Genomic DNA, 23697 nt, shown 5'->3' with positions numbered 1-23697 from the left:
TGCCAAGAAATTATATACTCGTTTAATCCTTTATCCAAATGTAGGCAAACAAAGTTTGCATAAAGTATTTTCATTCTTATAGCCCATTCCATAATACATAGTATTATACACACTTAAAAGGATGTGTGGTTTGCATTATTCCTATCCTATTTGCTCAGCCATACGACTGGTGGGGGTAGCTATATGCTTCCATACTAGGGAGATGATGATAAACAAGGTGGTTTCCCACTGCCTTCCTTGCCGTAGTACATTATACAGGGTGTTCGGGATAAATTTGACATATTTATAATTAATTATATTTTTCCGTAAGTTACATGTATTAACACACACTTCTCTTCATTTAAAAGTTTGGACCCTTCTTCATTCATATACAAGATGTCAGAAAGGATGGATAGCTGGAACCCACCTGAATCATGGAAGAGAATAACTTGTATCATGATGATTCGTGCCCGCCATCAAAATAAGGATATTACGACTGCTGCCCAATGCTCCCTGAATACAGTAAAAACAATCAGGCATGAACTAGAGACTTGCAATGGTGACTACGAGGATGTAGCAAGAAGAAAGATCCCTAGCAGATGATCTGATTGCGTTCGTACAGCAGAATTCCTCGCAAATCTGCAGGAACAGGTGTTGAAGAACCCTGGCATTGGAATTCGGGCTTTGTTCGTGGAGTTGCTAACTGTAGTCAAGCCCTGGATAACAAGGGTAGCCAATGGTAGGCCGTATGTATGGCAGCAGGATTCGGCCCCTTGCCACACCTCTGGGAAAAGTCAAAAATGGTTGTCTGAAAATTTCTACGACTTCACCAGTCCAAATGTTTGGCCTCCAAACTCCCCAGACCTTAACCCCATGGATTATTTTGTATGGGGCGCAGTTGAAAAAGACACCAATCGCACTTCCAGTAATACAAAAGCCCAGTTAATGGATAAAATTAAAACAGTTTTTGTGGCCCTTCCCAGGGAGACTGTAGCATCAGCTTGTTCGAGGTTCCGAAGCAGAATTGAAGCTGTGATCGATGCTAATGGTGGTTATTTTGAGTAAATCTTGTTGATAGTATTGTAATTAACTCTGCCTGTAATGTTTTTTGTCAATTCATTAAATTTAATAGATACAAAGAAGATTTTCTTTTTCCTTACGAAACTGTCAAATTTATCCCGAACACCCTGTATGACTGTAGCCGTGTGTTCACAGGACCAGTTTGCCTGTTTTGAGGGATGAAAAACCCAAGTTACTGGGAGAAAAAACCCTCCACCTCCGTATGAGACAGGTTAACTCGCCTTTTGTTGAAAGAGATCAGATAAAGATTCCTTACATAACTGACAGGAATAGAACCCAGGTCTTTCTGACCAAAGGGTTTTGTCTATACTGACTGAGCTATGGAGGCTCCCTTTGCATTATTATTAATATCTGACCTCCATGGAGTCAGAGACTCATCATGGGAGATATACACTATTTGCACACAATGCTCAGCCAACCGTGCCTTAAACTTATTAAATGTGCCTACATTCGCAATGCACTCAGGCAATGTATTTCACTCACCTACCACTCTCCATTCAAAGAACCTTCTCCTCACATCCTCCTTATACAGTTTCCAGCAATGGCCTCTTGTTCTACCCACACCTCTCTCATTCTATGAAACATCTCTTCCATGTCAACCTGATAACAACCCCTAACTAGCTTATATGTCTCAATCATATCCCTCCCTCTTTCTCCTATTCAAGAGGGTTTGCAATTTACATTCGAGACCACTGACCACTTTGTGAATCTTCTGGACCCTTTCCAACATATCCTCATCACCATGAAAATCTGGCAACCAAATTTGTGCACAGTAATCCATACGAGGCCTGATCAGAGCCTTATACAATTGTACCATAATCTCTTTATTTCTGCATTGTTGCCATTATCCGATTTTACGTCTTCTCAACTTGTACAATGTGGGCCCCAGAATTTCAGGTCCTCTCTCAACTTCCTTTAAAGTTTTCCCACCATGTATATACTTTGCATCCCATTACTGTTTACCAAATCTCAAAACTTACACTTTGCAACATTGAACCGACAGTTCAATTTACTGCCCATTCATGCAATGTATTCAAGTCCTCATGTAAGGCCATAACATCTGCTTGACTCTGCATTGCTCTCCCCAATTTTGCATCATATACAGATCACTAGTTAAACCCATCCAAATATCATTAACATACAAATTGAACAACAATGGTCCCAAAACTGATCCCTGCAGTACACCACTGAACTAATGACCTTCCTTTTTCAGGATACTGCACCCCCATATACAACTTTTTGATAACTATCTGACAGTCAGTCGCTGATCCAACTCAGAAGTCTGTTATCCAATCCCATCTGTTTCAATTTATTTAACAGCTTGTCCTGTGGCAGTCTATCAAAACCTTTTGCAAAATCCAAGTACACTACTGTATGTGCATCACCCTTGTCCAAGGTAAGTAAATTAGTAAAACATGATCTCACTTTAACAAATCCATGCTGATAACCACAGAGAATACTGCTGTTATCAACCCACTTCTGTATCCTTCTTCTCACCAATCTCTCTCTAGTACCTTCACCAGATTTCATGCTTAATTATGGGATACTAAGGCAATTAATGTGAAGTCATTGGCCTTTTTATACAACTAACTTAGTCATGAAGATACTTTATGGGTAGACTTTTTATGCTTACACTTGGATAAAGGATTAAACAAGATTAAATATAATTTCTTGGCATCTTTAATTTAATTTATAACAAGTGTAAAAACTTTTGGAGGAAAGATAGATTGGGTTGTTTTAAATTAATTTAAATTAAGCTAAACCAGCTAAGGTTTAACTTAATTCTGCGAAGCTAGTATAATGTTAATTATACAGGTTCTTCTGGCTGATTTTCCTCATATGTGGGCTGAAAAATCTGAGCTTCCAGGAGGGGAAATCCTACCACCTCCATATCATTTCTTAGAAGAGATGCAGAATGGATGGTCACTGTATGCACACAATATTCCTTTTCATGATTTGCATTTGGCAGCCTAGTTGGCTGAGTAGATAGCATCTCTGCTCTCCAGCTAATAGGTCTTAGGTTTGAATCACACTATGGGTATGAATGTTGATGAACGTCTTTAGGTGAAAGATGAATTTTCTTACCTGGCATATGACCACCATCCTGCTTAATCGAGATCTGAAGTGGTTTAAAGTTGTCCCCACATTTGGTTTATAGAGCAGGGTTTCCAGGAAAAAAAACCCTTAGATCACCCCTAATACTAATAATGTGCTATAGGTTTATGGCCTTTTATGGGTGGGAGTTGCACTAAAACAGAATGCACTACCTCAGAGAATGTTTGGTTTTAAATATCCTGTAAATCAGAATGGGGAGTAGTAACTGCAAAATGAGATCACAGCAAATACAGAATGAACTGGTAAGTAAATACAACATTATAATAATATTTGAAGCCTCCGTAGCTCAGTCAGTATAGACAAAGCCCTTTGGTCAGAAAGACATGGGTTTGATTCCCATCAGTGACGTGAGGAACCTTTATCTGGTCTCTTTCAACTAAAGGGTTTTTTCTTCTGGTAACTCAGGTTTTTCATCCCTCAGAACAGGCAAACAGGTCCCATAAACACACACGGCTACAGTCATCAAATATACTACGGCAAGGAAGGTAACGGGAAATCACCTTGCTCATAATCATCTCCCTAGTACGGTAGCATATAGCTACCCCCACCAGCCATATCCTATTCCCTCAGCCATATGACTGAGGGAATAGGATAGGATAGAATAATATTTGGCAACTGCCTTATGTTGGTGTTAAGAGAGATTTTGCTAGAGTGAAGGTGCACAAAGATGGCGACTTATGTGGATGGGTTAATCTGCTAACCAGTGCTTATGGAAGTAGTGCTGTAATGTAAGGCCCTCTCCATATTCTGCACAAATAAGTCTGCAATGGCTTATGTTTCCACAAGAGAAGCTTAATGTCATTGATGCTTAAGTATTTTAGATCCTTCTGTGGATACAGAGAAATCCATTTCTTCTGTTTGAGAGTCTGGAAATGGAAGTGTTTACCTTGTGTGATGCTCTTTCTGTTACTTTTTTGACTAATAGATTTTCATGCCTTTGGTACCACAAATATAACTTTTGGTGTACTTTCTTGAATGAAATCATCCCAGAACTGATGCAATGTAATGAAAATAGACTAAATCATTCCACATTTAAGAATGATGCAACTGGGAAAAGAGTGTAGCAGTCATATAAGTTAGTATCTCTTTAAATACTTGTACTATTCTCTTAGCATGAGAGGATTTTTCCACAAGATGTGGTCAGTTTCTTCTTTGTCTTCTGATATGGAATGCTGTGTCCTGATTTTCTGAATCTCTTTCATATCCTTCCACTTTTACCATGTTTGGAAATAAGCTGGATGTCTCCCTCACCATTGTCACATTTAAGGTTTTTCCCCCAGGACAGTGTTAAGTTCCACGTTCTTTACTGCTATACAGATGGTAGAGCTACAATATGTAGTTTTAATTATAACCATATTTTTCTAGCATTTAAAATATTTTAAAAGGATTAAGGATTAGAGGCCTTACACTGGTGATGTCAAAACATAAGAATGATACTCCTTTCGATTCTTTCTTTCAATTTGGAGCAAATACTTTATTTGGAACATTTAGGAGGTTCAATTCGGAATATCACTCTTGAATAGTTTAGGGTTTCATATGGAATTACTGTAACTGATATTTCCTCAATAGGTATTGCAAGAAGAAATTGCTTTGAATTACTCTTTTTGATGCTGTTTCAACAAGGGGAATTTAACATGATTTTTGGACACCTGGGTACCAATATAACAAAAAACATTAAAAAATATATATTTAATTTTATTTTAAATAGTTTTCCAATTAAACATTCACTTGTTGAATGGATGATCAAGCAATATGCTATGTTAACTGACTCAGATGTTTGCCTTTTTAGTCCTTTCAGTGGTTTCTTGATGTTGGAAGAGTTCCAAAGGTAACTGAAGGTGGCTTCATAGAGAAAGAAAGCAGACGTTAAAATTCTACATCACCTCCTTCATTCAGCATGTCAGGACTACAATAAGACTTACAATATGGCACTACTCACTTTCATAGACAAGCCTATTTAACAAAGTAACCCTAGATTAAGCATTTGGTCAGTGGGAAAAACAGAACTTCTTGTTTTGCCAAAGTAGTGCTTACACACCACCAAGATTCCTGCTTTTGAGATGTCCATGGGCTGCACAGTATGGTAAACATGAGCAGGGCACTGAATGCCACTGATGGCATTCTGAAGAACAGAAATGTAAAGAAAACTGGAGAACTACAAATGCTAGGAGGACCTCTCTCTCTCTCTCCACAAACAGGTGCCCCAAATGAAGGGATATAAATTGCAGTTTTTTTGTGCTTTTCAATATAACAAGCTACATCTAGGGCTGTCCTTTTAGGCAGAAAAGCAACTAATATGCCCTCTGCATGAAGGAGACTATCTTTGGCACTTTGCCTGCTGAGATAATATATGTCCATGCATTATCTTATCATTCGATACACTTGATTCCTGGATCAAAATGGTATAACCAATTTTCTTCATCATCAGGTGAAATGTTCAATATAAACTGTTTTTAATATTTCTTTGAGGCCATCACTTAATATGCTGGTATTTTAGGGTCAGTATTAATTACACTTATATGTCATATCAGCATATGACACATATGTACATATCAATTTCTTCAGAAATTGTTATGTGCTTAGCATTGATGGAAACAAAAACCAAAGAGTAACTACTAAAATGGTCCCTCTTTGCTTTGATGACTGTCTCAACTTTCTGTGTTCTGTGTTCAGCTAAGGTTTCACTCAACTTCTAACTCTGCTCAAATTCGATGTATTGCCTACATTCATTTATCCCTTTTTCTCTCTCCTTTATGTAACTTTTTTTTTAATACAAATCCTACCAACAAAATATTGTAAAGCTACAGTACATTAATACTGTATGTGGAGGAGTAGGAATTTTTTCACACCACCAGCAAGTAGTGTGTGATCTCACACTGGTAGTATAATTCATCTGCCACCTAAAGGTATTCACAAATATCCATGTCCACAATGGGATTCAAATCCATAACCCATTGGTTTGAGAGTGCAGAGGCTATCTATTCATTCAACCATGCTCACGATTTTTGGTAAACCCTTAAGTTATAAATATTACAAGAAAAAAAAAAAAGCATTTTGGAGAAACTTATTAATGTTCATATCTGTGTTGTCAACAGTTGAAACAGTCATCAAAGCCTGAAGTTCAAAATAGATACTTATAATTATTACCTATGTGTGAAAAACAAATATCCATTTAAAGAGTAATTCATTCTCTTTACTCTTGCCTAGAAAAAGTATTGTAAAAGCTTTTTTTTTTAACTTATAGTATTATTTAAAAAGATGCTATTCTCTTCTGTTTATTTAAAATATTAATGTGAAAGAACTTAGCTACCCAAAATTTCATCCAGGTCATTTATTTATCTATACACTAAATAGAAACATTTCAAAATGTACACTTCTTTCACCCCCCTGATGTCAGGGGGAAGAAAAACAGAGACCACGGCCTGTCCTATAAAATCTGTTCTTTTCTTTATAAATAAAACGACTGTACGTACAGCACAATTAATACAGGCATCTAAAATGGTACAAGGCTGTCTTGGCATCTATTGTGCACCCTCCCAATAAAGAAACAGCGGCTTCGACAACAGAAAACATAACCAGAGAACACAAGCTGGATGATCCTGGGGTGTGCAGCAAAAATGGTGGACATCGACCAGAATATTCCTTAACAATTGTCCCCCCCTTCCCATTTAGCAGAACAAGTTTTGAAATATAAAGTAAAATCACATAAGCTACCAACCATATGGCAGCAGGTGCATCACAACAAACTTACAATCTGCATCACTGGTGGCACTCCAGGCCATGTTTAATTTTATTTATTTTTACAGTGTATGGTAGTTATGAGAATTTGATGGTGACACTGTATATACAGTTATGTGAATTAATGAGAGGAAAATTTTTTTCGGTCTTCAAGAGAGCGAATGTAAACTGCTCATATAACAACAAAAGAAAACAAAAACAAAAAAAAAACAAACAAACATTCAGTGCTTTGACTATCAACGTGACCATGGCCATGAAGGTAAACCACTAACTACAGCAGTTGCAGGCCGGACTAACCAAACAACTCTCTTATATTTGATCACAAAACACTTTGGCTTGCACACCAAGAAAACATTTTCTGTTCTTCCAGTTTAGGAAAGAAGAGTAAAATATCCACTCCATGCAAAATACCCAGATGCTGGAGGTGCTAGTTGGTGAAGAATGACAAACACATCAGGTTACATATTGCCTAAGGAAATGGGCAACTTGCACCTTAATGAGAGATTCGAATATGGGAGGCACACATACACATACATACACCAGGCAGTGTCTAGCTCTGTACTGCATGAAAGACTGATTACACAAATTGCCTACATGTCCACTTAGCAGTAAAATTTTTTAGAACTCAGTTTTGTAGTGACCTAGTTCTCCAAATAACAACCCATCAAATCCTTATTAGGGTGGATGGATAATCATGGTGATCACATGGAGGTAATAACAACACCAAAATTTTTAGCGGAAAGTGTAGGAGTTGAATGACAATGCAGTCAATACCTTTGATTTGGTATTTCATAATATTTTACAAACACGTGAACACTGTACAAGGCTGTCTGTCATTCTCCTACTATGGTGTGGCTTCATCAAGAGTAACAGCACTCACAGTATATTTCACAACCCGGTTTTACCACAGAAACACCTATTCATAGACTTTGATATGTGCACAGGATTATTCACCGTAGTCAAATCACATCATGCCTTTGGTTAGAACCATCAAATTAACAGTTTCTGTGCGTCAACAAGTTTTACATCACCACAGAGATCTTTTATCTATGGAAATATTCTGAAATTCAATGGTTATCTTGACTGAGACTCAAGTTCTAAAGGATGACCACTTACTTCACGCCTATCCTTAGAGAAATATGTATCATGTGCATTCTCTACCACAGTGGCATGGGCTCCTAGCTTCTGATGTAAAGGAGAGGAATTACCATGAAGAGTGTGTTGCCCTGAGTGGTTTGCCACTGTGCTACCTCCACCAATCCCACCAGGTCCTGTACAGGGGATCAGAGGTGGTGGTATACCATTTCCAGGATTTCCAGGGGAAGTACTTTTATTTCTAGATGCAACCCCTGATCCACAGAGGTTATTCAGGTAGGGGTTAAGTGAAGAGAAGATACCTCCTGATACAGTACTGGAAGGTAATCCTGGTGCGGGAACATATGGAGGATCATTTGGTCTAAGAGGTGGGGGAGGAAGCTTGGAACGTTCATATGCTTCTCTCTGCCTGTCTAATTGTAGATGTCGGTCCAGATCTCTAGCAGATGCTTCATTTGCTGACACTGCCAGCTGCCTGGCAAATTCAGCATCTCGAAAGCGGTCATGTGATAGTGGCATTACTGATGACAAGGCATTATACCTCTGGATTAGCTGTTCACGATCCAGTTCTCGTGCTTGATGGAAGTCCAGAGCACGGTAGTGATCACTTGCTGTCGCAACTACTGAAGATGGAGTTGTGGTAGATGGAGGAAGTGGTCCCCAAAATGGAGAGACTTGACAATGCGGGGTTCGGTCCGGAGGTATACCAGCATGTCCTACACCCAATGGTCCAATCAACCGAGTACGGTCTAAAGAGTTCATACTCATAGCAAGAGATGATGTAATAGTCCGGGGTAAGCATTCATTTTGAGGTTCTGATCGACTGGATTCATGAGTTCGAGTTTTATCAGAGTTTCCTGTGGATCCAACACTTCCTGCAGAAACAATGTGTGATGCTGTAGAGTCCTGATTTGCAGAAGAGGTGGCTACAACGACGACATTTTCTTCTTCTTTCTTTTCCTCTTTCACTTTCACTTCATGTTTTGAGGATGCTGCATTGGTTTCAAAGGCACTGTCAACTTTTGCATTGTTAATGACTTCTCGAGTAACACGAATAGGGGAGCGGGAAGCATCTCTGCGTTCTCTTGGTCTTTCCCAATCTCTTTCACGTCCACGATCAATTACCAAGTCACCATTCCTCATGGCATCAGGATTGTTAAGGTGCTGAATAACTCTATTTTCACGTTCCCTAGAAAACAGAGAGAATCAATTAAGAATAAAGTACTTTAAACTGTAATAAAATAAATTTTGGTCCACTGAATAATCAAGTCACAAGATATAAACAAAATAAACAGTGTGAACAAAACATCTTGACCACATTAAATAGAAAAAAAACAAACTACTTCTCTGATCTCTGATTAAATAACTTAATTTACAATACAACGTACAATTTTTGATAAATACACAATTTGCATTTGTCAACTTCCAGTTAAATGTGGAACAGCAAAGTCAGGTCCAGTTATTTTCTGTTTAATCAGGAAATAATGGATCCAAGCCTACTCTTAAATTTGGCCAGACATACTTAGTTTTGCAGCTGGCAGAGATGCTGTATATTTGTATTTGGAATTTTAAAAAAAGGAAAAAATGTACTAAAAATATAATCACTGGCTATTCCAAACTAATGACTTCCTGCTTATTTGGCTTGTTCCACTACTGATTTATAATGGTATGATGTTCATTGTTACTGTATATTGTTCTGCATTTCTGGATGTTTTAGTAAATTGATAATTGCATCTATTCATTTTTATTATTAGTTTCATCACCAAGAAAATTCCACAAAGTAATAATATGAGCAACTATAAGAGATTAACTACTAGCATGCCTGTCATGGCATGCTTTAACTTCATTCACTGTCCCTGCTCTCAACCACACTCCTAGCAAACATTTCTCTCACTTAGCAAGACAGAGAGAAAGTGTAGTTTTCTCACTTTTGTTGTTCTCATTTTTATACAATTCCAGGGATGGTGCTATTCTCCTCCCTGTTTCTACTGTGAACAAATGATAATTGCAAAGACTATTTGATTGCTGCAGAATTTTGAAACCCTCTTTTATTCAATTCCTTAAGCTTTGGAGATTGCATTTCCTCATTCAACCCTCAGTTCAACAATAACATATATTACTACCTCTCAATGTCATCATTACAATTGCAGCTGTCACCTGTGTAACACCATATTCATTGCATAACCTATCTAAACTTAATTTCTTTTGTTTCCTGTGATTTTGACATCCAACATCACATCCACTCTGCTGTCCTGGTTGGCCAAGTGGTTATTGTACCCACTCTCCAAACCACAGGTTTGAATCCTACTGCTGGCAGGCATGGATGTTTGTAATTGTCTTACTTTGTGTACTGCTATGACCTTTGATATGACACAGTATGATCTTTGCTGTCCTTGCGCCATTAAAATCATAAATCTTTATCATCACCTCCACTTTGCCTCCTGTAGTGGATTTTTTTAAATTTTTTTTATTACATTCTCCCAAGGAAAGGATGGAAACCTATAGCATTAGCATTGTGGATGGACTAAGGGTTGATAATCTATAAACATCCAGAAATTCTGAATTCAAGTTAAACAAAGTTTAAGTGCATATCTTTTGTAAGCCACTTCAGGCCTCCAGTAAGCAAGGTATTATATTTGGGAAATGAAATTCATCAAGGTGAGAGGTATCTCATTTCTCACCCAAGCAACTATTTATTGTGTACAAATCCCAGAGCTGTCCTGGTCTGGAACTGCATGATACCATGCATATGATTGTAAATGTTGTAAAAGCAAAAACTTAAAACTGTAGAGATTTCCTTTCAGATATTTGCACTTTCCGCTCTGTGTCTCATATATAAATAATTTCAGTAGGACACTGTTCCCATTTAAGCTTGCTCTCAGAAAATCAGTACTGTTGGCAGAGATCAGATGGCATAAATTTACAGTTTGATTTCAAACTGACTATACTATTTTTTAATATGATTCTTCTTAACTTGTTCAAGAGAGGTGCAGTCAGGAACAGAAGAAAGAATAGAACTTCTGGGTAGCTACAGATGTTTATGCCAGGAAAAATTTTACAAAACTAGTATGAACAAGAGCTCCTTTAGCTGGAAACTTGGGCAATATTAAATATTACAAGTGGATTTTTTTTAAATGAGACAGGAATGAGTTCTGGAGAAACTTAAGTTGGGTACCTTTACCCTTTCTTTAGTTCTGGAGAGACTGAAGTTGGGTACCTTTACCCCATTGGAAATAAAATACAGACATCAACAGTTAGAAACTCATCAGTATATTTTGAGATCTTGCTTGTTTGTGCAATGCAGAGTTTTTGAGAGGAAGGGAGTGCAGATATCCCCTCATTTAGAAAGCTATGAATAAGGTAACCAGTTTAATGTGGCAAATTGAAAGGATATGAACTCTGGGATGAAAAGATTACAAGTCTACATTGATGGAAATGGAATGCAGGAAATCCATGAGGCTAGGAATTTGGGGATAAGTGTGGACACACAGTTGAAGTTTAGCGAGCATACTTGTTGGCCAAGCGGTTAGTGTATTCACTCTCCAACTAATGGGCTGTGGATTCAAATCCCATCATGGGCATGGATGTTTATGATTGTTTTTAGGTAGGAGATGAATGTATTTTGCCGTGTGAGACCACTGCCCCACTTATTGGAGGCCTGAAGTGGTTTGAAAAAATTTCCTGTTTAGTCTCTAGGACAGCGTTTCCAGATTATTTAAAAAATTAATTCAAAATACAATATATATATATACATACAATTATTAAAAATAGAAAAAATCCTTAGCCCACCCATAGTACAAATGCACTATATGTCAACAAAAAATCTTTTGTTGGTAGGTTTAAAAAATACTACAAAAGTAACAAAAATCTGGGAATGAAAAAGCGGCGCACAGGATCCACAGGTGAGGGATCAAGATAATGACAGGAATATTCCTTAATAAGATAGACTGAAGATTTGTAGTTTACAAAATCTACAAATTTTTTTATAGGATTGACACAAAAACTTTTCAATACTTGACAGTTAAAGAAAGAACAAAGGATCACCCTTGAAATTCTATAAGAGGATGATTAGCAGGACATAAGGACTAGATTTTTTCTTTTCACAGTAGTCAGTGGATTGCCAGAGTTTGTTGTGAGTGCTTTGTTGGTGAATATGTTCAAGGAGAAGTATAATTGTATTGTATGAATAATAGTTAGTTCAGGCACCCATGATGTTAGTGAAGATGCCCAAGAAAATAATTTCTCAGAGGTGTCTTAGCAAAGCACCTTTCCTTACAAATCCACGTTTTGTTTTGTTTGTGTGGCTGCAGTTTCTTACCTCACTCCCAGAACCATCTAATTGGAATTAGATGGTTCTATTTATATCCAAAAGAATCCTAGACAGAGATAGCAAATTGTAGACTGAACACAGTGTCTCAGAAATGGTAGTTACTGAATTGGAAAAATTTCAGGTAGTATACAGGAAAGTGTGGACAGGAATATAAGATGGGATGTAGAATTTACACTTGGTGGGGATATATTGTCGGAGATGGAGGAAATAAGAGATCTTGGGGTGATAGTGGATAAGGATCTGAAATTTAGGGGACACACTGCCAAAATTGTGAGGACAACACAACAAGTTCTGGGAATGATGTGAAGAACACTGACTTGTAGAAATAAGGAGATTCTTGTTCCATTGTATAAGGCGCTGATTAGGCCACACATGGACTACTGTGCACAGATTTGGTCACCTGGTTTTCAAAAGGATGAAGAGATGTTGGAAAGAGTCCAGAGGTGACTGACTGAGGTTTCTGATCTGTGGAATGTTGAATATGAGGAAAGGTTGAGAAGATGCAATTTACAGAGTCTAGTGGATAGGAGGAAGAGGGGTGATATGATAGAGACCTACAAGTTAGTAAGGGGTTATTATAGGATCATTGTTGAAGAGGTTTTACAGAAAATCTCTTCAACAATGGGAGATCAGGAGAGAATCAGAGGTCATCCCTGAAAGCTGTATAAAGAGGGTATGAGAAACAGTTTTTTTGCATGCAGAGTTATGAATAATTGGAATGCCTTGCCTGAGAATGTGGTGTCTGCAGAAAATTTGAGTGTGTTTAAGACGTGGTATGATGAGCTTTGGGCATGTGGGTCAAAGACTCACCTAGGATCTCCTAGATGAGTCTTCGACTCCATGGAGTCCTAGAATAATAATAATAAAAATAATATGATACTATGCTATGTTGAAAGTATGATTTTATGAAGGTAGATTTTTACATTTGCTTATTTAATCTTATAAATCTGGGGTGAATAGATGACAGTGTTATATCATAAATGCTGAACTTTGCAAGGACATTTCTAAGATGCTGCACAAATCCCTATAGTAGGATAAACCAGAGTAAAGGAAAAAAGGTGCCAGTGAACAAAATTAAAAAATAATATATGTTAGAATAGAATCAAGGAGACAGCAGGTGACAGACAGCATGGCATTACAGCGCTGATCTTTTGGCTGCTCCTGTTTAATTGCACATTAATGTTACTGGAAATAATATAAGAGCAAAATTCAGTTGTTTGCTGATGATGCTAAGGTGTACAGGGAAGTAGTTAATAAAGATGATATAGCAATCCTGCAGGATGATTTGAATAGACTGTGTAGAAAAGAATTATGGTTACCAGTTCAATGTAGCAAAGTGTAAGATTATGCATTTGGGATGAAACATATGCAAAATAGCTCAAAGGTTCACTTAAATGTTCAGCATCTGGATGGACTATGCCTGAGATTTGGTGTAAGATTTTTTTCCTATGAGAAAGTAGTGCAAAGGATCCAGAGGAAGTGATCAAGAGATGTTTTTTCCCCCATGACGTTCTTTTAGCTACTTTTACACATATTTTACATTTTTCTCTGAGGATACATAGTGACTTACTTGTCAGGAAATTTCGATACAATGTCTTCTTTTCCAGGAATGTCTCCTTAACTTCATGTGTTCACCATGAAGTATAGATTTTTTGGTCTCCAACAACTTTGTCATACCTGGTCAAGTTGTTGATCGAAAAATCCAAATTTTTGTTACTGAGTCAGCAAGGTATGTACTCATTTTCTGATGCTTTCATTTTTTCTTGAATAATATTCCAAAGACTCATTGAGTCTTCAGACTCCCTGGAGGTGTCAAATAATAAAAATAAATATTTCTATATTTTAAATTAAGGGGATATAAAATCCACATTGTTTCAAAACCGAATAAGAAACTCAAAGATTGGAATCAGAGAGTTTCATGCCGAATATAGTAAACTATAAAGTATCGGCGAACACTAGCGTGAGCCAATGCAAGTGACCCTAGTATGTAGTACAATACCGGACAACTCGTTGCAAAGGTGGGGAAAGTTCAGATCGCTATTCTTAGGTATTTTCTGTAATGTAAAAACACATTTCCTAGGAAATGTATGCAGTTATTACATTATGGAGGGAGGTCACTACCCAGACCGGTTTCAGCCTTTTTTGAGGCTTCATCAGTGAGTAGCTAGACCATAATACCAAAGTGTATAGCGAAAAGAACTTATATACTCTGCTATACGAGTTTCCAAAGAGGTGCAACCATTAAGTTACTTAAATATAAAGCGCTAATAAGCTTCATTTCAGCGATATAAACAATATTTTAAATTAAGGGGATATAAAATCCACCTTTTGCAACGAGTTGTCTGGTATTGTACTACATACTAGGGTCACTTGCATTGGCTCACGGCAGTGTTCGCCGATACTTTATAGTTTACTATATATCACTAAACTCTCTGATTCCAATCTTTGAGTTTCTTATTCGGTTTTGAAACAATGTGGATTTTATATCCCCTTAATTTAAAATATTGTTTATATCGCCGAAATGAAGCTTATTAGCTCTTTATATTTAAGTAAAATATTTATATATTTGAGTTTACAAGTGCAATTCTGAAGGCTACGTGATTTTGATTATTTTTAAATATTTCTCTTTTCAATTTGATATTCCATTTTATCCTGATCAAAACTAAACAGTGATCACCTTCTATTCCAAATTTCCCCATGTACTCTTTTGTACGGAACCAGTGTGAAGATATCACCATTAACAATAAACACAGTCAATAAGACTTATTTCTTGTACATTCTCTTGATGTGAATTTATGCACATCTTTTTGTTGGAACATGGTTAGTGGTGATTAGTCTATGTCCTGAACAGAAAACCATCAGGTATTTACCATTATTAACTTTGTTCTTTCTGTTAGAGTCTGAAATTGATTTCCTACATTGCTGTTTAGATCCCCACCAAGTATCACGTTTACCTTTTTTTCTTTGTCAGCTTCCTCATTTAAGGACCTCAGAAATTCCTCTACTTCTTTACAGTTAGAATTTTATATGGGATTATAGGCCCAGATAAGTCTAATTTTTCATTTTCTCATAGGTGTACCACAAAAGATGGAATTACTGGATGGAAAAGAGTGAGTAAGAAAGTATTCCAACAAATGAGAGGACAGAAAGGGATAGGATGTCTTCTGAGGCACAACAATTTCTTGACAATTGTTGTGCCTCACAACTGCCTCAGAATGCCACAACTGCACCCAAATGAAGAGGATGAAAAAGGATAGAAGCAAATGCCACTGGAAACATTTCTTGGCTACGAAACAAGAATTATTTACTTGATGCCACTATGATAATGACTCTTGTAGAATATAAGCAAAACATTACGTTTTTAGGTCCCCACTACTTCACTTTGAATTTGAGAATTGTAGTCTCACAGCATTTGTTATTTTTTTAAATTTTCTTAATGTATATAATATTTCTAATTTAATCATGCATACATCGACCAGATCACCAAATTGAGACTTCAGCTAAATATATTGTACTTTTCTTTATCATAAAAAACTCATTTGTTTTGATTCTGCTGCATATTTTAATCACTAATAGTATAGAAAATAATCTTTTACAATGGAAGTGAAATTACTGCTGTACTTAAGACATTCAAATAAAATAGGAGAGCAAAATGGAATAGATAAACAATAGATAAGCAAGCATTAAAAATGTTTTTTTTTAATTATTATTATGGTTCAATTCATAACATAAGAGAAAATAAATAATATATTTATTTACTTAGTTGAAAGACCTGGGCTCAATTCCTGTCCATGACGTGAGGAACCTTTATCTGGTCTCTTTTGACTAAAGTTGAGTTAGCCAGTCTCATATGGGATGTGGAGGGTTTTTTCTCCTGGTAACTTGGGATTTTAATCCCTCAAAACAGGCAAACTGGCCCCGTGAACACACACATCTACAGACATAAATACATTTCCCCTCAACGTCAGGCTCTGCGACAAATTGGTTGGGATCGCTTAAAGTCGCATCGTGTAAAATAATGGCCCCTGCACTAAGTGGGATATAAGACGAGGAAGAAGAAGAGTTGCTGATATTTTACTGGGGTTCTACCCAGCATCTTCAAGGCACAAATGGTTTGTCACAGTACAAAAACAGCAACAATTAGTTGCTGTTTGTGTACTATAGGAACAATTTAAAATTGTAGCAGACAACACAAAGAACTAAGATCCTAACTGGCACAATTTATTGTTGGATACAGAGATACAGGTTGATAAGTATTCATTTAATCTTGAATGCATGTATACAAATTCCAGAAGTATCAGAAATATAGGAAACGAGTTTTAGCCATTGGTCAGTTTGACTTGGTCAAAAATTAGAAGGCATCAACAAGTTGTGCTTGACAGAGAATGATGTAGTTACAGGGAGAATGTAAGGGATAGTGTATTTTTAGAGAAGATAGAGAGAATAAGGCAGGAGGAGGGGTGTTATTAATGATAGTGGAAGAACTTCAACCAACAAAAACAGAAGTTAAGAAGGATTATAGATCTGAGAGAGAGAGTTGTTTCACATGAGGCTATCTGGTGTGAGATAGAAGCCAATAAGACATATTATTTTGTTGACTGCTGCTATAGACCTGGAGGTTCAGAGAAAGATTTGGATGCTGTATAATGAATGCAGGCTGAGCAGTTATTATGGAAGACTTCAACTATGGAGATATAGACTGGAAGAAAGAAAGGCCACATGATAAGATGGAAGTGGAACTTATACAGTTATTAACTGATAATTACCTGAAACAATATGTGATGGAGGGAAACAGGGGATTTTGAGAGTGTTGTATCTGATAATAGCATAAGAAGATATATCCATAATTACAGTGGTAACCCTATCTCTGTTTAAGGAAAGTGACCATACAGTCCTGTTCTGAGAGATTGCTCAACATGTAGAATTCTCGGTCAAGAAAGAGTTTCCATGAAACTACTAAGCTAGTGATTATGTCAGACTTAGAAGGCACTTGGAGGCAGTGCCATGGCCTAAGAAGCGATAAAGAACGAATGTTGGTAGTGCAAGGGAAGAGGTCAGAGATTGTTTGAGAGGTAGTATCAGACTATAATTCCACATATACCTTCTTGACAAGCAACCTTTTCTTGTTTAATTACCTCTGAAACCAGAGCCTTACAATCAGCGACTAAATGGCAGCAGTGTTGATACCTCATTCACAACTCCATCCTTTTAAGATATCACCAAATCCAACACCCTAAAACCACATGTTGCTTCCATCACCATGCTACTTATGACAGTAATCCTCAGAAACTCAACAAATTCACTCTCCTTATTTCTCTGTACCATCTCTTCCTTCCAAATCCATATTCCTATAATTAAATCTCCTATTAGGATCACTTTTCTTTTGTATGCTGTATGCCTAAGTAATTTGCCTAAACATCTCATAATTGGTGCTATCTATATTCCTTGGCCTATACATCAGATATACTATTCTGTTGATTTCAATCTCACATCAAACAGCTTCAAAATTTTCATATTCACTTTCTTTATTTTACATCAATTTATCCAAGTATCAGTTACAGCCAGTTAGTATCTCAGGAATGGTGGTTCAAATATTGGAAATTTTACCTTTAAGTAAAATTCGGGAATGGATGGATAGCATATTCTATATGACAGGTCTTGCCTTAGTAATTTATTCACATTTTATAAGAAATGTGACACCAGAATTGGATAAAGGAAATGGTTACACCATGATACTGCTGCTGAACTTCACAAAGGCATTTGACAGCATACTGCATGGTAAACTACCACATAAGTTGAAGCAAATTGGTATAGATATGAGCTGGTGACATGAATGAGGGGAGGGATTGACAAATAGATATCAGTGTGGTGTATGGTGGAACGGAATGAAGGTGAATGAGGATGACTAGTGCCCCAAGGCTCTTTTGTACTAGGGCCGCTATTCTTTAATTTGTATATTAATGGGATAGGGAAATATTTAAGGGGGTTTATTCAGTTGTCTGCTGACAGTGCAAACCTAGAGAGGGCAATAGTTGATAAAAGTGATGTAGATATCCTGCAGGATAATTTAAATAAATTGGCAGTGTGGGCAAAGGATAATGGTTTCAATTTATGTTGCAAATTGTAAGGTAATATGCACTAGGATGAAAAGATTGCATACTTTGTATCATATTGATGGTACTGAATTACAGAAAATTGACAAGGCTAGAGGGGGGTGGACAAAGATATGAAGTTCAGAGGGCATACTGCCAAAGTTGGCAGTCAATTTAACCACCTCAACATCCAAGTAATTAAAGCAGTACTTGGATGTCAAAGAACACATTGACAAGTAAAGACAGTGAGGTAATCATTCCTCCATATAAGACTATGATTTGGCTACTGTGCACAGATTTCATCACTTGGGAATCAGGAGGTAGTGGAGAGGATTCACAGACAAATATCAAGCTGGTGACATGTTTGTAGATTGCTCTCAATGAGGATCGACTGAAGGTATGTGTGGGTTGCAGAGTTTAGTTAACAGGCAGAGGAGAGGGAGGACATGATAGAAACTTATAAGTTACTAAAGGGATTCTTTTAGATTGATACAAATGAAATTTTTCATTACATGACAAATAGGGAGAGAACAAGGGGGTCACCCCTGGAAGGTTGTGATAGTGTGGTTAATAAGGATGTGCACACTAGAATTTTTGCTTGGAGAGTGGTAAATGAGTGGAATGGATTGAAAGAGGTAGTTGTGAGTGCCCTGATAGTGAATGAGTTTAAGGAGAAGTACTCCTTAAGACAGGTATTGTGTGAATAATGGAGATACTCCTTATAATAAGAGTAATAATCTTAAAACAACTGTCTGCAAGGTTTTTGGTAAATTGACAGTCATACTTGTTGAGGTTTCGGAAATGTTTCAAAGCTGCTGCCACCGATTCCAAAAATGTCTCTGACTTGTAACGAGTTATGTGTGACACTTTTGTTTTCTTCCATTCTTTCTTTGGCATGGTCTGCTACTTAATGGTATATTAGTAACTATTTACTGATGTACTATGATATCAACTGAGTGAAATCACTAGCATGTACCAGTAATGTACATTAGTAAATATTTACTAATGTAACATTAACTGGTACATTAGTAAACAATCTGATGACCCATGATTTGATCAAGTCCCGTTTCCTCCAAAATATATTCAAATTTACAGTACATACTAGTTATTTCACATGAAATGGAAAATATATACAAATGACTAGATGAGAAAGCTATGGATTCATTACCACCTTTGGCTAATTAACATAGAGCACTTAAAGAACCAAGCATTTCCTAGGTATGCTCAAACCAATGGTTTTGGTTGTGTGTATATGATGTTTATTTTTATCTGTTTGCTATTTTGCCACCTAGACCAGACATATCAGATATATTTTAGTGCATTTAATTAACTAACCAACATTTTAAAATCCAGTTCACAATGAAAAAGGAATTAACTGTCTTTCCTTCTTATATACACTAGTCACACTCCTTCCAAATAGTTCGTTATCTTTTTTCTATTTACAGAAAGCCTACATATATTTGCACAATCACACCATCATCCAGCACAACAGTATGGTATAGTAAAAACACTACTACAGAAGGCCACAGCTATATGTTCAATGATACTGCTCTTACCACTAAATTCCCATATTTTTGCCATTTTTTTTAGCCAATAGGTATAATCCTCAGAAAACTGAGAAAATGCAGCATTCCCTCTCAAATTCCCTCCCTTCTATAAATCATGACAACACTGTCACTATTCCACACATTCAGGGCTCACCTGAAAAGATATCCAGAGTATTTAATAAATACTTCAAAGTATTAAGTATATGTATATATATATATATTTACAAAGTACATCAAACCATATTTAGATCATATATATCAAACTGATAGCTCTCATCCCTTTACTTAAGGACAAACCCTCTCCCTTATCACATCCAGGTGTGTGTGTGAAATGACCTTTGTGATCTAGCTTACTATAAACAGACAGGAACATATGATGGCATCTGCCTCAGAGGTTGTTCAAAAATACATTTGACATTGTTATGGCAATTAGGGACTAACACATGATGCCCTGGATTAGATGGAAGAGAAAAACAGTGCTGCACAGGAATCAGCAGCAGCAGCTTTAAAAGATTTCAAAAACCTCAACAACTATGGTTGTATCAATTTACCAAAAATTTGGGAGACAGTCATTTAAGATCAAATTAATTCTTGTCATCCTCTCTCTCTTTTTATCCAACAATAAGTGGCACCAATTAAGGTTTTAGTTCTTTGTGTTGTCCATTACTAGTTTAAGCTGTGACAAAATGTGTGTTCAGAAAATGCTAGGTAGAAAACCAGCAAAATATCAGCAAATAAGTATATAAATTATTATTACGGATAACTCCAAGGAGTCCACAAACTCATCGAGGGAGGCCCTAACATCATGTCAAGAACAACTATTCAACATTCACACAGTATCTATCATGCTTCGCCTTGAACTCATTTACAGTCATGGCACCCACAACAGACTCTGGCAGCTTATTCCACTCATTCACCACTCTCCATGACCCTGCAAAATTTTGACATCCTGTGCACTCACTATTGCTCTACCCAACTTTGCATCATCAGCAAACAAATGAACAGTTCCTCTCAGATCCTTTCCTATATCGTTAATGAACAAATTGAATAGTGGTCCAAGAACAGAACCCTGCGGCACACCACTAGTCACAGGCCATCTTTTGGACTCTACTCGTGAATAAACCACTCTGATATTTCTCCATCAACCACCCTCCTATCCATCTCACCAACCTTATATCCATCCCCATATGCTGCAGTTTACTGATTAGAATTCCATGTGGTATCCTGTCAAAGGCCTTAGCAACGTCCAGTAGAATCACTGTAAACAATACCCTTATCCAGTTCAGCCATCACTGTGTTATAAAACGTGAGCAAGTTACTGAGGCCTGACCAACCCTTCACAAAACCATGCTGTCCCCCATACAGTATCCCATTTTCCTCTTGACTATTTTATCCAAGACCTTGACAACGATTCCTGATATGCTGATCGGTCGGTAATTTACAACAGCCGTCTTGGAACCTCCTTTATGCCGTGGAACTATTTTCCCCTCTTTCCACCCCCTTGGGACTAACCCAGATCCGAGACTCAAATTAAACAAAATGGTCAAGGGCACTGACAATTCTTTAGCTGCTTCACGTACGACACGAACTGGTGTAGCATCCAATCCCACAGATGTATTGACAATGAGGTTTTGTAATAGACTATTCATCTCCACTTCATTCACCACAATTCCTGTATAAGCTGTTGGCTCTTTCATTCCTGCAATGTCACCACCTGGATGATATACTCTTGCAAAGTGCTTGCTCAGGAATTCCACTATATCAACTGATTCGATTACCTCCCTACCATCGGCATTCTTTAAAATCATTCTGCCGTATACATTTTTTCTTTTACTTGCAACATATCGAAAAAACTGTTTGGGATTCTCTTTAGCCTGCATGGCTAATGTTCTTTCATAATCTGCTTTTGCTTTTTTGCTTTTCTTACCACACTCATTACCCTTCTGGCCTGCGCTTTATACCGTTCATGTGCATGCCAGTCAAATTTCTCCTTAAATTTCCTCCAGTTGTTTCTTTTTTTGCAGCTCAAGCTTAATGGTGTTATTCATCCATTTAACCCCTACCTGATTTATTATTCGGACTCTAGGTATACAGTCAGCTATTGCCTCCTGCAAACACTTCTTAACCACCTCCCATGCACTATCAACATCCAGCCCTTGCAGTTTTACATGCCATGGCACTGAACCAATCAAACTCCTAAGCTTGTCATACTTACCAGCCCGATAATTCCACATGTACCCTGTCTTAATTGTAAATTCCACACCTTTAGCCGCCTCCCAAGTCAAGTCCCCCTATGATCACCTCACCAATTGGTGGCAACGTGGTCATATTTGTTACAGCCAAATTCTCAGATGCAATTACTAGGTCAAGCACTCTCTGACCCCTAGTATTTTCCATTACATGCTGTTGCAGATAGTTATTCCTTAATAACTGCATAAAATCCAATTCCTTCCAATCAATGTTATCATAGTTGAAATCTCCCATAATAATTACCCTCCTTCCACTCATTTCTTCTATTTGCTTATGCATATTATCTCCACCATCTATTCCATCACCTGGTCTATAGCAACACCCAATTGTATATTTTGTTCTGCTAGCCTCAATCTCACACCAAATAGCCTCAAATGTGCTCTTTTCTCTATCATGCAGTTCAGCTTCTATTCTCCTTGGCTGCAGCTCAACAGCTATCATCAATAATACTCCTCCCCCCATTTTATTCTCCCTGTCACTCCTGAACACACTACTCCTCACATTCAATCCCACTAGCTATATCATAATCTGTCAGCCATGTTTCACTAATTCCAATAACCTGTGGCCTGGAAGTGCCAACCAAATAAATATATTATTTATTTTCTTATTGGTGTCAAAAGCCTGTGTATCTCGGTGGAATTGGAGCTTGCATCATCTGTGCTAGGCCACCTGAAGATAACTTAAGTCTATCTTCAGGTGGCCTAGCACAGATGATGCAAGCTCCAATTCCACTGGGATACACAGGCTTTTGACACCAATAAGAAAATAAATAATATATTTATTTGGTTGGCAACTCTAGTCGTCAACTGGAGGAACGTTTTCTAAGTCTTTCTTCAATCAGTTCCCGAGTTAGTTGATCTCTGGCACAGGCAAGCAGGTTTTTTGTCCTGTAAACTCAAGAAAATTGACTGTAGAACCCACATTAGGGTTACGTACCAAGAGATGGCAGCACTTGTTTGCCCATCTCTTCTTTGGTTGCTGCTTATAATTAGTGATTGTCAAGTGGAGATTGAACTGCTCACTCAGTCTCCAAAAGCTAGATAGAGTCAAAAGGCCTTGCCTACTCCTCTATAAGGGAATAAAATGCATTAGCTGATTATTTATTTATTTTATTCTTATTGGTGTCTTGTGTTGTTGTGAAGTGAACTGTGATTTAAAAAAAAAAAAAAAAAAAAAAACCTCAACACGAACTGCCAACACATGCCTTTCTACTTGTCCGAGAATTAAAAATGTTTCATAGCTACTATTTTAAATAACAGAATTGCTCTTAGTTATCTTACCTGTCTTTCTGTCTGTCTTGCTCTTTCTTTTCTCTGTTAAAGAAATAAAGAAAAGCATAACTTAGTGGTATTCTGAACCTGTGGTTAATGCACTCCTTAGGCTAAAGTATAAAACAATAAGCAAGCTTTTTGTTTAAAGTGCTCTCTCTACAATAATGAACTGTTTTCTGGCTACAGTCACTTTAAATTAA

The 23697-nt window shown here is 37.2% G+C and overlaps 1 protein-coding gene and 1 long non-coding RNA gene across 2 annotated transcripts in view; one reads left to right on the top strand and one right to left on the bottom strand.

Annotated features, from left to right (window-relative positions):
* LOC150107153 (uncharacterized) overlaps positions 1 to 15677 on the top strand; it is a 46067-nt gene extending 30390 nt beyond the window's left edge. Inside the window, exon 2 of the long non-coding RNA XR_016548234.1 lies at positions 15411 to 15677. This is a non-coding gene — a long non-coding RNA (uncharacterized LOC150107153). The remainder of the gene's footprint in view (positions 1 to 15410) is intronic.
* The window catches only part of LOC150107152 (uncharacterized), an 868219-nt gene continuing 851012 nt past the window's right edge, over positions 6491 to 23697 (bottom strand). The window contains exons 17-18 of the mRNA XM_090391665.1: positions 23507 to 23539; positions 6491 to 9196 (exon numbers count right to left, since the gene is read on the bottom strand). Coding sequence (XP_090247791.1) covers positions 7987 to 9196; positions 23507 to 23539 — 1243 coding nt within the window. The 3' untranslated portion in view covers positions 6491 to 7986. The remainder of the gene's footprint in view (positions 9197 to 23506; positions 23540 to 23697) is intronic.

Source organism: Typopeltis vanoorti, chromosome 4 (genome assembly GCF_054136105.1).
Source record: "Typopeltis vanoorti isolate ZY-2024b chromosome 4, IOZ_Tvanoo_1.0, whole genome shotgun sequence".
Classification (NCBI taxonomy): Eukaryota; Metazoa; Arthropoda; class Arachnida; order Uropygi; family Thelyphonidae; genus Typopeltis; species Typopeltis vanoorti.
This window is presented reverse-complemented; position numbering and strand designations above follow the sequence as displayed.